This window comes from Dendrobates tinctorius, unplaced genomic scaffold (genome assembly GCF_039654945.1).
Source record: "Dendrobates tinctorius isolate UK_male_01 unplaced genomic scaffold, ASM3965494v1 ptg000010l, whole genome shotgun sequence".
In the NCBI taxonomy this organism is placed as follows: domain Eukaryota; kingdom Metazoa; phylum Chordata; class Amphibia; order Anura; family Dendrobatidae; genus Dendrobates; species Dendrobates tinctorius.
Genome location: NW_027361678.1, coordinates 5,537,177 through 5,549,952, shown reverse-complemented (window position 1 = coordinate 5,549,952; position 12,776 = coordinate 5,537,177). Strand labels below are relative to the sequence as shown.

The 12,776-nt window shown below is 45.2% G+C and overlaps 1 protein-coding gene and 1 long non-coding RNA gene across 9 annotated transcripts in view; both read left to right on the top strand.

Moving 5' to 3' along the window:
* TMEM260 (transmembrane protein 260) overlaps nucleotides 1-12,776 on the top strand; it is a 128,078-nt gene that overhangs the window by 105,588 nt on the left and 9,714 nt on the right. For all 8 annotated transcript variants that reach the window (XM_073585941.1, XM_073585918.1, XM_073585929.1 and 5 more), the window contains one exon: nucleotides 862-1,010. In XM_073585941.1, the coding sequence (XP_073442042.1) occupies nucleotides 862-1,010 (149 nt within the window). The remainder of the gene's footprint in view (nucleotides 1-861; nucleotides 1,011-12,776) is intronic.
* LOC141098304 (uncharacterized) lies at nucleotides 7,739-12,722 on the top strand. The gene is made up of 2 exons (XR_012234206.1): nucleotides 7,739-9,689; nucleotides 9,730-12,722. It is a non-coding gene; the product is annotated as an uncharacterized lncRNA (long non-coding RNA).

Sequence of the window (12,776 nt, the reverse complement as noted above, 5' to 3'; positions counted from 1 at the left end):
GCATAGAATTTGCTCTTTATTGATCAGACTGCCCTGTAGACTATAATTGAGATTGCCATGCATATCGGTGGCTGACGCTACTCTCTCCTCTTTTGTGGTCACGCTGAAAGGCACATTGGGAGACATATGACCATTTCTCCTCCAGTAGTCCATTCTTCCATCATTTGGATCTCCAGATTACAGACATTGAAGGTGGATCTTTGCAATAGGCCATATTTATTAGGACCAACTAATAATCCTAGAACCAAAAGTATCAGGCTGAATAGGAGTGTCATAAAGCATGGAGACATACGCGACGGTAAACTTTTCGATGCTTCCTGGCTCTCTTTTTCACATAGTCGCTGTGTCAAGGAATAGAGGAGAAAGGGGTGCACTTGGCATACCTTCATGCATACTTTGTGCACCCCTTTCTCCTCTATACCTTGACACAACGACTATGTGAGAAAGACCTCAGGAAGAGTTGAAACATTTACCGTTTCCTTTTATCTCCATGCTTTGACACATTGTTTGTGCCTGCTACACGAATAAAAAAATTCACTTTATTCAAGACCGTGTGATAAACAGAACATAGTTGGTATGCCCTCATATCCTTTGCAGTACATTCCCTAATTGTTAATATACAGTATATATCAAATAGAAGAGTATTGGATTCAGACTTACATAGTAATAATGTGCAGCTCTTTTAGGTGTATAGCACTGCTTCTCAACACGTGTTTCACCCAGCTTCATCAGGGGGTGTAATATGCCATACATGTCTATAATCAACTATAGACAGGTTGGTCTTGACATCATCATTAATTTTAGTTATGTTGGGTCCTGCAGTTTATAAGGTATCTTACATGTATGTATTTCACTCCACAGATGATGACATATGAGTGGTATCTACCAAAGACGGGAAAGCACTTGACCGGCGTCTATTTTCCCGGTGATAAGTGGAATTCAGTGGCCGTAAAACGTCCGGATGGAATAGTTACGTTTGATCTTCATCATTTTCTTGCAGTAAATAAAAAGTAAGGGTTACGTTTTCTGTCGTAGGTTTATCTAATCTCTGGGAAGATTGCAAGCTTTTGGGCCAGGCACATCTTCAATCACTGCTTCAAGTCTCCTAAGGGAATTATTGAAGTGAGAAAAAAGTTTTTAAAAAAATATGAAAAAAATACACAAAAGTTCAAATAACCCCCCTTTTGCCCCACAAATACACATATTTGGTATCGCTGAGTTTAGAAATGTCCGATCTGTCAAAATAGAAAATAAATTAATCCAAACAGCGTAACCAGAAAGAAATCAAAACGCCAGAATTATGTTTTTCTCTCTCACCCATGACAGCACCACGGAGAGAGGGGATCCGCCCTTCAGGGACAGGAACCTACAGATAAAAGGGCGGTACCTCTCCTCCGCCTTCAGTTGGGTTCCTGTCCCTGACGGAGGGACCCACAGTACGAGGGGGAATCCTCTATCTCTGGACGCATTTATGCTCCCATGGACACAGAGTCTAACATATGCCTTTCCCCCAATCATGCTCATCCCAGCGGTCCTAAAGAAGGTCAGGGAGGACAGGGCGAGAATGATACTGATAACCCCCTTCTGGCCCAAAAGAACCTGGTTTTCCTGGCTAAGAATGCTCTCAGTAACCGACCCTTGGATCCTACCGGATCTCCCGGACCTGCTATCGCAGGGCCCAGTGCTACATCCTCAGGCACCGAACCTCCATTTAACAGCATGGAATTTGAGAGGGCACTGATGAGGGACAGGGGATTTTCAGAAAACCTGATAACTACACTACAAAAAAGTAGGAAACCGGTTACGATGAGAGCTTATGGCAGAACATGGAAAAAATTCCTATCCACTTCTAGGGCAAAGGTTCAGGATGGGGTTCAGATTGATAAAATCCTAGAATTCCTACAAAAGGGTCTAGAACAGGGTCTGGCGGTCAACACATTAAAAGTACAAATAGCGGCGTTAGGCGCCCTCTATAACCATGATGTGGCAGGTGACTCCTGGGTAGCACGGTTTATTAAAGCCGCAACCAGATCTAAGCCAATAGTCAGTCAAAGATTACCCTCATGGGACCTGAACCTTGTACTTTCAACACTGACAGGCCCTCCGTTTGAACCAATTCACTCGGCAACCCTAAAGATCCTATCACTCAAAACTGTGCTTCTGGTGGCACTAACATCAGCCCGAAGAGTGAGCGATATTCAAGCCTTGTCAGCAGGGCCTCCTTTTACAAAAATTTTAGACGATAGAGTCATCCTAAAACCGGACCCAGCCTATTTACCTAAAGTGTCGTCACATTTCCACAGGTCCCAGGAGGTAGTACTTCCCTCCTTCTGCCCAAATCCAAAAAATAAAGGGGAAGAAAAATTCCATACTTTAGATGTTAAAAGGTGCCTAGTACAATACTTAGAGGCCACCAAAAAATGTAGGAAGGAAGGGTCTCTCTTTGTGTGTTTCCAGGGTCCTCGGAAGGGGCTCAAAGCATCCAAGAGTACCCTGGCAAGGTGGATAAGGGATGCGATCGCCCTGGCATATTCATCCAGCGGGAATACCATCCCAGAGGGGCTGAGAGCTCATTCCACAAGGGCAATGGCGACCTCATGGGCTGAAAGATCTGAGGTATCAATAGAACAAATCTGTAAGGCGGCCACCTGGTCAACACCTTCTACCTTTTTCAAGCACTACCGCCTAGATCTAGCCTCTACGTCTGACCTGACCTTCGGGAGAAGGGTCCTTCAGGCGGTGGTCCCTCCCTAAGCTACCAATCTCTGAAATTCTCTCCGTGGTGCTGTCATGGGTGAGAGAGAATAGCTTAGTTACTCACCAATAACGGTGTTTCTCGGAACCCATGACAGCACCCGCTTATTCCCCTCCCCTTCACGAGTATGGTGAGCACGTTTTACTGTTAGTAGAGTGTTTCCGTTTAGGCACGGTGCTTTGATAAGTAAGCAGTTTTATAATGTTGTGTATATATTTCTGTTGTCTAACTAACCTGGAGACCCTCTGATGCTCTGTAACCAACTGAAGGCGGAGGAGAGGTACCGCCCTTTTATCTGTAGGTTCCTGTCCCTGAAGGGCGGATCCCCTCTCTCCGTGGTGCTGTCATGGGTTCCGAGAAACACCGTTATCGGTGAGTAACTAAGCTATTTTTGGCCACTGCAATAAAATGCAATAAACGGCAATCAAAATATCATATCTACCACAAAATGATAAAAATGTCAGGGCTCAAAATATAAGACCTCTCCCAGCCCTAGATATCAAAAAATGAAAATGCTACGGAACTTTGAAAATGGTGACATAAGCAAATTTTTTTCCTTTTCAAATATCCGAATTTTATTTTCACCACTTAAATAAGTTAAAAAGAAAAAAAAAAACTATATATGTTTGGTGTCTGCGATCTCGCACTGGCCTGCAGAATTATACTGCAAGGTCAGTCTTACCATATAGTGAATATGGTAAATAAAAAAATTAAAAAAACAATTATGGAATTGCCCTTTTTTTGCAATTTCAACGCACTTGGAATTTTTGTTCCCGCTTTCCAGTGCATCACTTGATGAAGTAAATCATGTAAGTACATCTCATCCTGCAAAAAACGGCCATGGAGATGGAAAAGTAAAAAAGTTATGGCTCTTGGAATAAGGGGAGGAAAAAACGAAATTGCAAAGAACTGAAAATAGCGAGGTCATGAAAGGGTTATATTGCATAATTATGCAACCACATTATTTTAGTGCTTTTTCTAGTGGAGGGGATGTCTCCTATACACAGTACACACATACATGAGAGGATTTCTGCTCTTCTTTCTCTGGGTAAGACATGTTAAGCAGCAGTAACAGCATTATGCAGCAGTATGGATTTTATTATACAGCAGTACTAAGCTGTGTAGCTGTGAATTCAGCCCTTCTTGTTTTAACCAAGCTGGAGTTAAGCTCTGCTTTTCATAGTGGATGTTGAGTTCAGGTGGCCATGGGTAAGGGAAGAAGTGGCTGATGAGTGGAAAAATAAGTATATTTCCCTATAATATACACTCACTGGCCACTTTATTAGGTACACCATGCTAGTAAGGGGTTGGACCCCCTTTTGCCTTCAGAACTGCCTCAATTCTTCGTGGCAGAGATTCAACAAGGTGCTGGAAGCATTCCTCAGAGATTTTGGACCATATTGACATGATGGCATCACACAGTTGGCGCAGATTTGTCGGCTGCACATCCCTGATGCGAATCTCCCGTTCCACCACATCCCAAAGATGCTCTATTGGATTGAGATCTGGTGACTGAGGAGGCCATTTGAGTACAGTAAACTCATTGTCATGTTCAAGAAACCAATCTGAGATGATTCGAGCTTTATGACATGGCGCATTATCCTGCTGAAAGTAGCCATCAGATGTTGGGTACATTGTGGTCATAAAGGGATGGACATGGTCAGCAACAATACTCAGGTAGGCTGTGGCGTTGCAACGATGCTCAATTGGTACCAAGGGGCCCAAAGAGTGCCCAGAAAAAATTCCCCACACCATGACACCACCACCACCAGCCTGAACCGTTGATACAAGGCAGGATGGATCCATGCTTTCATGTTGTTTACGCCAAATTCTGACCCTACCATCCGAATGTCGCAGCAGAAATCGAGACTCATCAGACCAGGCAACGTTTTTCCAATCTTCTACTGTCCAATTTCGATGAGCTTGTGCAAATTGTAGCCTCAGTTTCCTGTTCTTAGCTGAGAGGAGTGGTACCCAGTGTGGTCTTCTGCTGCTGTAGCCCATCTGCCTCAAAGTTCGACGCACTGTGCGTTCAGAGATGCTCTTCTGCCTACCTTGGTTGTAACGGGTGGCAGTTTGAGTCACTGTTGCCTTTCTATCAGCTCGAACCAGTCTGCCCATTCTCCTCTGACCTCTGGCATCAACATGGCATTTCCGGCCACAGAACTGCCGCTCACTGGATTTTTTTTCTTTTTCGGACCATTCTCTGTAAACCCTAGAGATGGTTGTGCGTGAAAATCCCAGTAGATCAGCAGTTTCTGAAATACTCAGACCAGCCCTTCTGGCACCAACAATCATGCCACGTTCAAAGGCACTCAAATCACCTTTCTTCCCCATACTGATGCTCGGTTTGAACTGCAGGAGATTGTCTTGACCATGTCTACATGCCTAAATGCACTGAGTTGCCGCCATGTGATTGGCTGATTAGAAATTAAGTCTTAACACACAGTTGGACAGGTGTACCTAATAAAGTGGCCAGTGAGTGTGTATATATATATATATATATGTATGTGTGTATATATATATATATATATATATATATATATATATATATATGTATATATGTATATGTATATATATACTACACGTGGTACCCAAAACACAGCTAAAAACACCCAAGAATGGCTTAGAGGAAAACATTGGACTATTCTGAACTGGCCTTCTATGAGCCCTGACCTAAATCCTATTGAGCATCTTTGGAAAGAGCTGAAACATGCCGTCTGGAAAAGGCACCCTTCTAACACGAGACAACTGGAGCAGTTTGCTCTTGAGGAGTGGGCCAGAATACCTGTCCAGAGATGCAGAAGTCTCATTGACAGTTACAGGAATCGTTTGATTGCAATGATTGCCTCAAAAGGTTGTGCAACAAAATATTAAGTTAAGGCTACCATCATTTCTGTCCAGGCCTATTTCATGAGTTTTATTTTTTTTTTTTAAATTCTGTGGAAGCATGGTTGAAAAGCAATGTCTGACTTTCATTTGTTATTTTTCATAGATTTTTTATTTATTATTACTTTTGTCAGATTCAAGTTATTTCTGTCACCATTGTGGGTATTTCTGTAATTTAACGAGGGGTACCAACAATTTTGACCACGTGTGTGTATATATATGTATATATAATGTTATTGCTGTGCAAATTGTAGGTTGGTTACAATCGTAAGTTGGTTACTAGTCAGTGATTCAAACCAGTTTTAACTGCTTTGAACATGTGTGAGTGCCTGTTCAAATCAGTTATATCTGCTTTGAATCACTGACTGGTAACCAACTTACGATTTTACTTAAAACATGCTTTGTCCCAATTAATTTGCACAGCACTGTATATATACAGTACAGACCAAAAGTTTGGACAAACCTTCTCATTCAGAGTTTTCTTTATTTTCATGACTATGAAAATTGCAGATTCACTCTGAAGGCATCAAAACTATGAATTAACACATGTGGAATTATATAATTAACAAAAAAGTGTGAAACAACTGAAAATATGTCTTATATTCTAGGTTCTTCAAAGTAGCCACCTTTTGCTTTGATTACTGCTTTGCACACTCTTGGCATTCGCTTGATGAGCTTCAAGAGGTAGTCACCGGAAATGGTTTTCACTTCACAGGTGTGCCCTGTCAGGTTTAATAAGTGGGATTTACACGTGCTGCGACAATTCTTTGGAATGCACTTCCCAGGTCAATACGATTAGTCCCCAATCCCCACAATTTTAAGCGTACCCTGAAAACGCATTTATTCAGACTGGCCTACCGCCTCAACACATTAACCTAATCTATCCCTTGGTGGCACAGTCAAAAGTTTTACCATAACCAGGTTCCCCGCATCATGTTCCCACATGCTTTATGCATCCATTAGCCCTCTGTACTGTTACACACTTAACATTATGGCTGGTCCATAAAATCAGGGCAACTGTTACCACCCACCTTTCATGTCTACCTCTTTCCTCATAAAGCAAGCAGGGCCCTCATTCCTCTTGGTATCTGTTTTGACCTACGTGTTATTGTTATCCTGTAATGTCTATCGTCTGTACATGTCCCCTCTGAAATGTAAAGTGCTGCGGAATATGTTGGCGCTATAGAAATAAAATTTATTATTATTTCTTGCCTTATAAATGGGGTTGGGACCATCAGTTGTGTTGTGCAGAAGTCTGGTGGATACACAGCTGATAATCCTACTGAATAGACTGTTAGAATTTGTATTATGGCAAGAAAAAGCAGCTAAGTAAAGGAAAAACGAGTGGCCATCATTACTTTAAGGAATGAAGGTCAGTCAGTCTGAAAAATTGGGAAAACATTGAAAGTGTCCCCAAGTGCAGTGGCAAAAAGCCATCAAGCGCTACAAAGAAACTGGCTCACATGAGGACCGCCCCAGGAAAGGAAGACCAAGAGTCACCTCTGCTGCGGAGGATAAGTTCATCCGAGTCACCAGCCTCAGAAATCGCAGGTTAACAGCAGCTCAGATTAGAGACCAGGTCAATGCCACACAGAGTTCTAGCAGCAGACACATCTCTACAACAACTGTTAAGAGGAGACGTTGTGCAGCAGGCCTTCATGGTAAAATAGCTGCTAGGAAACCACTGCTAAGGACAGGCAACAAGCAGAAGAGACTTGTTTGGGCTAAAGAACACAAGGAATGGACATTAGACCAGTGGAAATCTGTGCTTTGGTCTGATGAGTCCAAATTTGAGATCTTTAGTTCCAACCACCGTGTCTTTGTGCGACGCAGAAAAGGTGAACGGATGAACTCTACATGCCTGGTTGTGTCCGGTGACTACCTCTTGAAGCTCAGCAAGAGAATGCCAAGAGTGTGCAAAGCAGTAATCAAAGCAAAAGGTGGATACTCTGAAGAACCTAGAATATAAGACATATTTTCAGTTGTTTCACACTTTTTTGTTAGTTATATAATTCCACATGTGTTAATTCATAGTTTTGATGCCTTCAGAGTGAATCTACAATTTTCATAGTCATGAAAATAAAGAAAACTCTTTGAATGAGAAGGTGTGTCCAAACGTTTGGTCTGGTCATACATATACACACACAAAGTTCATTATATTCATTTAAACTATTATTTTATGCAACATTTCTTAAAACAACAGCGACGAGGGTTATTTCTCTCCTAAGACACCATTTTTCTTTTTATTTACATGCATTTAATTGGGGCTAAAAATTATTTTTAAAATTGGGTTTCATTAAAAGTTTTGCACCCTGTGCCTTCTATAGCCTCTTTGTGCACAATCTATTGCTGGATGCACAGTGAGTTAGCTGAGTATTCGTCAGTGAGCTTGATTTGACAGGCAGATTTGACAGAGTTTATAACCTTTAGTTTCCTTCTTCTGAGCACCGTCAGCTACTATGACGGCTGGGAGTCTGTAACTCTGTTATCTGCCTTATCTATTTGCAGAATTGTAAGTGAAACCCAATTACAAAAATGATTTTTATCCCAAAATACTTGTAGCTAAAGCCCCCGTTACACACTGCGATATCGCTAGCAATATCGCTGTAAAGTCACCGATTTTGTGACGTTGCAGCGATATTGCTAGCGATATCGCTGCATGTGATACTTACCGCCAACCACTCCCCCGCTGGTCGCGCGAGAAGCTCCTGGACCATTTCTCGTCGTCAGCTTCCTGCTGAGCTTCCTGTGGTGCCGACGAGCGAGGCGTGGACGCGGGCGGAAGGACGTCAGGATCGCCACGTCTGACAGGTAAGTAGCGACCCCCGCTATGTCGCTGGTGAGATCTGCCTGAGTGGCAGCTCACTAGCGACCACTTAGCGATGCACCAGTGATCCTGACCGCGTCATATCGTTGTCGGGATCGCTGATGCATCGCTAGGTGTAACGGTACCCTAAGAAATAAAAATGTCCCTAAAGGTGGACATTGTCCCAAAGGTACACACCCCCTTTAATACCATGACAGATAAACCCCAAAATGTGTTTAAACCTGTACATTGTTAATGATGTATCATATATTGGTTGTTTCTCCCTCACCCATGACAGCACCACGGAGAGAGGGGATCCGCCCTTCAGGGACAGGAACCTACAGATAAAAAGGGCGGTACCTCTCCTCCGCCTTCAGTTGGGTTCCTGTCCCTGACGGAGGGACCCACAGGATGGTACCTTTCGTGTGTCCAGGATCCGGGGCCGGCCTGACCGGTGGTGGCAGCGGGAAGGCCCCTGCCTCGGGAAGGTGCGGTGCCCGAAGCCGCCACTGCTGGGGCCCATGCGGGCTGCCGGGTGAGCGGGCGGGAGTGACGCCGGAGCCGCCGCTCCGGAGAGGAAGTCGGGGCTCGTGGGGACCCGGTAAACATGCGGGCGGCGCCGGGTTACAGAGGTGTACCAAGATGGCGGCCGCCCCGGAAGTAGAAGCCGGCTTCCGGGTCCCTAGAACCGGCGCATGCGCAGGAGCGCTCTCCCGGGGACCGCGGTGCAGGATGGGAGCGGTGACGCCAGCCGGGAAATTTTAAAAATGGTGGCTGCACAAGCGCTCCAGGCTGGAGGCGATCCTGAAGGGGATAGTGACCAGCAACAGGAGCAGCAAGCCAGGCAGCAGCTTTAGCAGCAGCAGCACCACCACCACAATCATCGTCAAAAGAACGCAGTACAGATGGTCGTTCCAGTAGTCACTCCACGCAGCATAGCACGTCAGCTGCAAGGAGCAAATCGCCACCAGGAGTGCAGCCTATTCAGGACCTGACTCCATCTCCCGAATCGATACCTGCAGCCGCATACCTTTGGGTGAGTGATCTTCGTGAATGTTCACCATTGTATTAAAAGTTCCATTTCCCTTACTAGGGAAAGAAGGGGAAAAGAAAAGGGGTGCCCCACTTGTGCTAGTCCCCTACCTATTTCTTGAGAGAGTGGTTCTACACCTCAGAGCCAGCTGCCACCTTCACCATCTCACTCTGCTGCGGACACCAGGCAGCCAGAGTTCAACACCAGTTTCAGCAGTGGCTTCAAGCCAGCTGGTAACTCCACCAGGTTTCTGCAGTGGCTTCACAAGACGCTATCACCAACACCTGCCTAGACCATGTGACCCCATGGGAAAAGGGAATGGTCAAATGATCAGGGGCCAAAAACTGCTATAACCCCAGTGACCACCGGGGGCAAAAGCCAAAGCAAAGAAAACATCGAGTGCGGAAAAAAAAAAAAAAAAAAAAAACGGAACCATGTACAAAAGAAATCCTGTTAGGAAACTCCGGATTTGGCCTCTGACCTAAAAGCTGCGATTAAATTGGAGGTCAGAGTGCCCTTATATCCCTTAAGCATAGGGACAAATCAAAAAAAAAAAAAGAAAGACACAATAGTGATTTCCCAGTCAGATTCCTCGACATCGGGAGAAATCACGTCAAAACCCTCAGATTCCAGTTCCTCATCCTCAGACGAGGAAACAGAGGGGCGTCACTGCTTCCCCCTAGACGAGGTGGACAAACTAGTGAAAGCGGTAACGTCTACCATGGGGGTGCTGGACCCTAGGCCGGATAAAACAGTCCAGGACATAATGTTCGGGGGACTGGGCCAGAAAAGGCGCGGAGAGTGTTCCCGCTAAATGAAAATGTGCGGGGTCTAATCAAAAAGAATGGGATAAACCGGACAGGAAAAACACCACGGTCCCTTCCCTTAAAAGGAAATATCCCTGTGAGGAAAGGGGCCCGAAGCTCGATGTAGCTGTCGCAAAGGCCTCAAAAAAAAAAAAAAAAAATTTTGCCCTCCCCTTTGAGGACATGGGCACCCTCAGGGGTCCCCTAGATAAAAAGGCAGATACCTTTCTTAAAGGTGCATGGCAGTTAGCTGGAGGTAACCTCAGGCCAGCCATAGCGGGACGCCAAGCGATAAAATCCTAGACTCTATCCCAGTAATAAGGGGAGCGGCTGCCTTCCTAGCGGACTCATCCGCAGGCTCAGTCTGGTTATCGTCCAAAGCAGCAGCACTCTCAAATGCAGCTAAGAGGCCCTTTCGGAATAGAAAGTTTCTTTTGCGGAGACCACCGAGAGAGCAAAGTGGGCTGACAAGAGAAGAGATAGAGGGTTCCTCCTCGGCAACTTGTCCTGAGACAAAAAGCCCTCTAGGTGACAGTTTGCTCAGGGTGGGGGGAAGGTTAACCCTTTTTTCTCCCAGCCTGGAAAAGAATATCAAACAACCCATGGACAGTAAACCCCTAATCCAGGAGGGCCTAAGGATAAACTTCTCTCCCTCCCGCCTCAAAAGTATGTAATGACTCCGCTAAAATCCAGTATGCAAGAGCAGAAAGCCCTAGGAAACGAAGTCCTAAGCCTGGTAGAAAAAGGAGCCCTCCAGGAGGTTCCCCTGCAGGGAAGGGGCAAGGGGTTTTACTCCCCTCTTTTTCCTGGTGACCAAGCCAGGCGGCAGGTTTCAGACAATTATAAATTTAAAAAAAAAAAATTTTTTTGGAGTCAATCAGGTCCACCACCAATCTCGGTGTTGGATCTCAGCGACGCCTATTATCACATCCCCATTCACAAAAACTCCAGGAAATATCTCAGGTTAGCTGTCTCGATAAAGGGCGAGATAAGAGAACTCCAGTATAGAGCCTTGCCATTCGGAATATCTGTAGCTCCACGGGCAGAGATGATGGCCCATATAAGGGAGCAAGACATAATATTAATCCCGTATCTGGACTATTTTTTAATAGCAACCAGCTTGGTTCAAAAACGCTGGGAACAGGGGGACAGAGTGATGGGCACTCTGCAAGGCCTGGGCTGGCTCCTGAATCTAAAAAATCAAGATCAGAGCCCAGCAGAGTACAGGAATTCTTGGGTCTAATATTGGACTCAAACATTCAAGAGTGCCGCCTCCCAGACCGCAAGAAGGAGAAAATCGCTCAAATTGTAACAAGAGCCATCCAAAATCCCTCCATGACATTAAGAAAAGCGATGTCACGACTAGGTTCTCGCTCCGCCTGCCTGCCAGCAGTCCAATGGGCTCAGTTACGCACGAGAGTTCTACAGTGGGATGTACTAGCCAACTAGTCTGCAGTAGGGGGACACCTAGAGGGTCGTATTACCCTAAATTCAAAAACTACTCATTCCCTAACCTGGTGGAAAAGCCAAGACAACCCTTCCAAAGGGATCCCCTGGGTAACAAAAAATAACACACATAGCTACCACATATGCCAGTCCCACAGGGTGGGGAGCACACATGAACAACGAAGTGGCCCAGGGTACGTGGGGAGTTCAAGAATTAGAAGCCTCCTCGAACCAGTGAGAGCTCTTAGCAGTGGGCTACGCATTAGTACACTTCTTACCCCTGCTCCGGGGTCATCATGTCCGCATATTTCGGACAATCGAGTCACAATAGCATATATAAATCGTCAGGGGGGAACCAGGTCCCGAGCCCTAATGTAAACATTCTCCAGAGTCCTCAAATTAGCAGAGGCAAACCTGCTATCTCTGTCACCACTACACATCCGGGGCACGGAGAATCAAAGGGCAGACTTTCTAAGTCGCTCCCAATTATGACAAGGGGAATGGGTCCTAAAGCGGTCCGTTTTTCGGCAGATTGTAAAAATGTGGGGGGACCCGGGCATAGATCTGTTTGCCGACTTCAGAAACAAAAAGTGGAAACTTTCTGCTCCATAGACCCCAGGGGGAATCCTCTAGCTCTGGACGCCTTCATACTCCCATGGACATGGGGCCTAACATATGCCTTTCCCCCGATCATGCTGATCCCAGCAGTGTTAAGAAAAGTCAGGGAGGATGGGGCAGGAATGATTTTAATAGCCCCTTTCTGGCCCAAAAGAACCTGGTTCTCCTGGCTAAGAATATTCTCTCTAACCGACCCATGGATCCTCCCAGATCTCCTGGACCTGCTATCGCAGGGGCCAGTGTTACACCCTCAGGCAGGGAGATTCCATTTAACAGCATGGAATTTGAGAGGGCACTGATGAGAGACAGAGGAATTTCAGAGAACCTGATAACTACACTACAAAAAAAAAAAAAAAAAGAGAAAAAATTCTTATCCACTTCGGAGGTAAAGGTTCAGGATGAGGTTCACATTGACAAAATCCT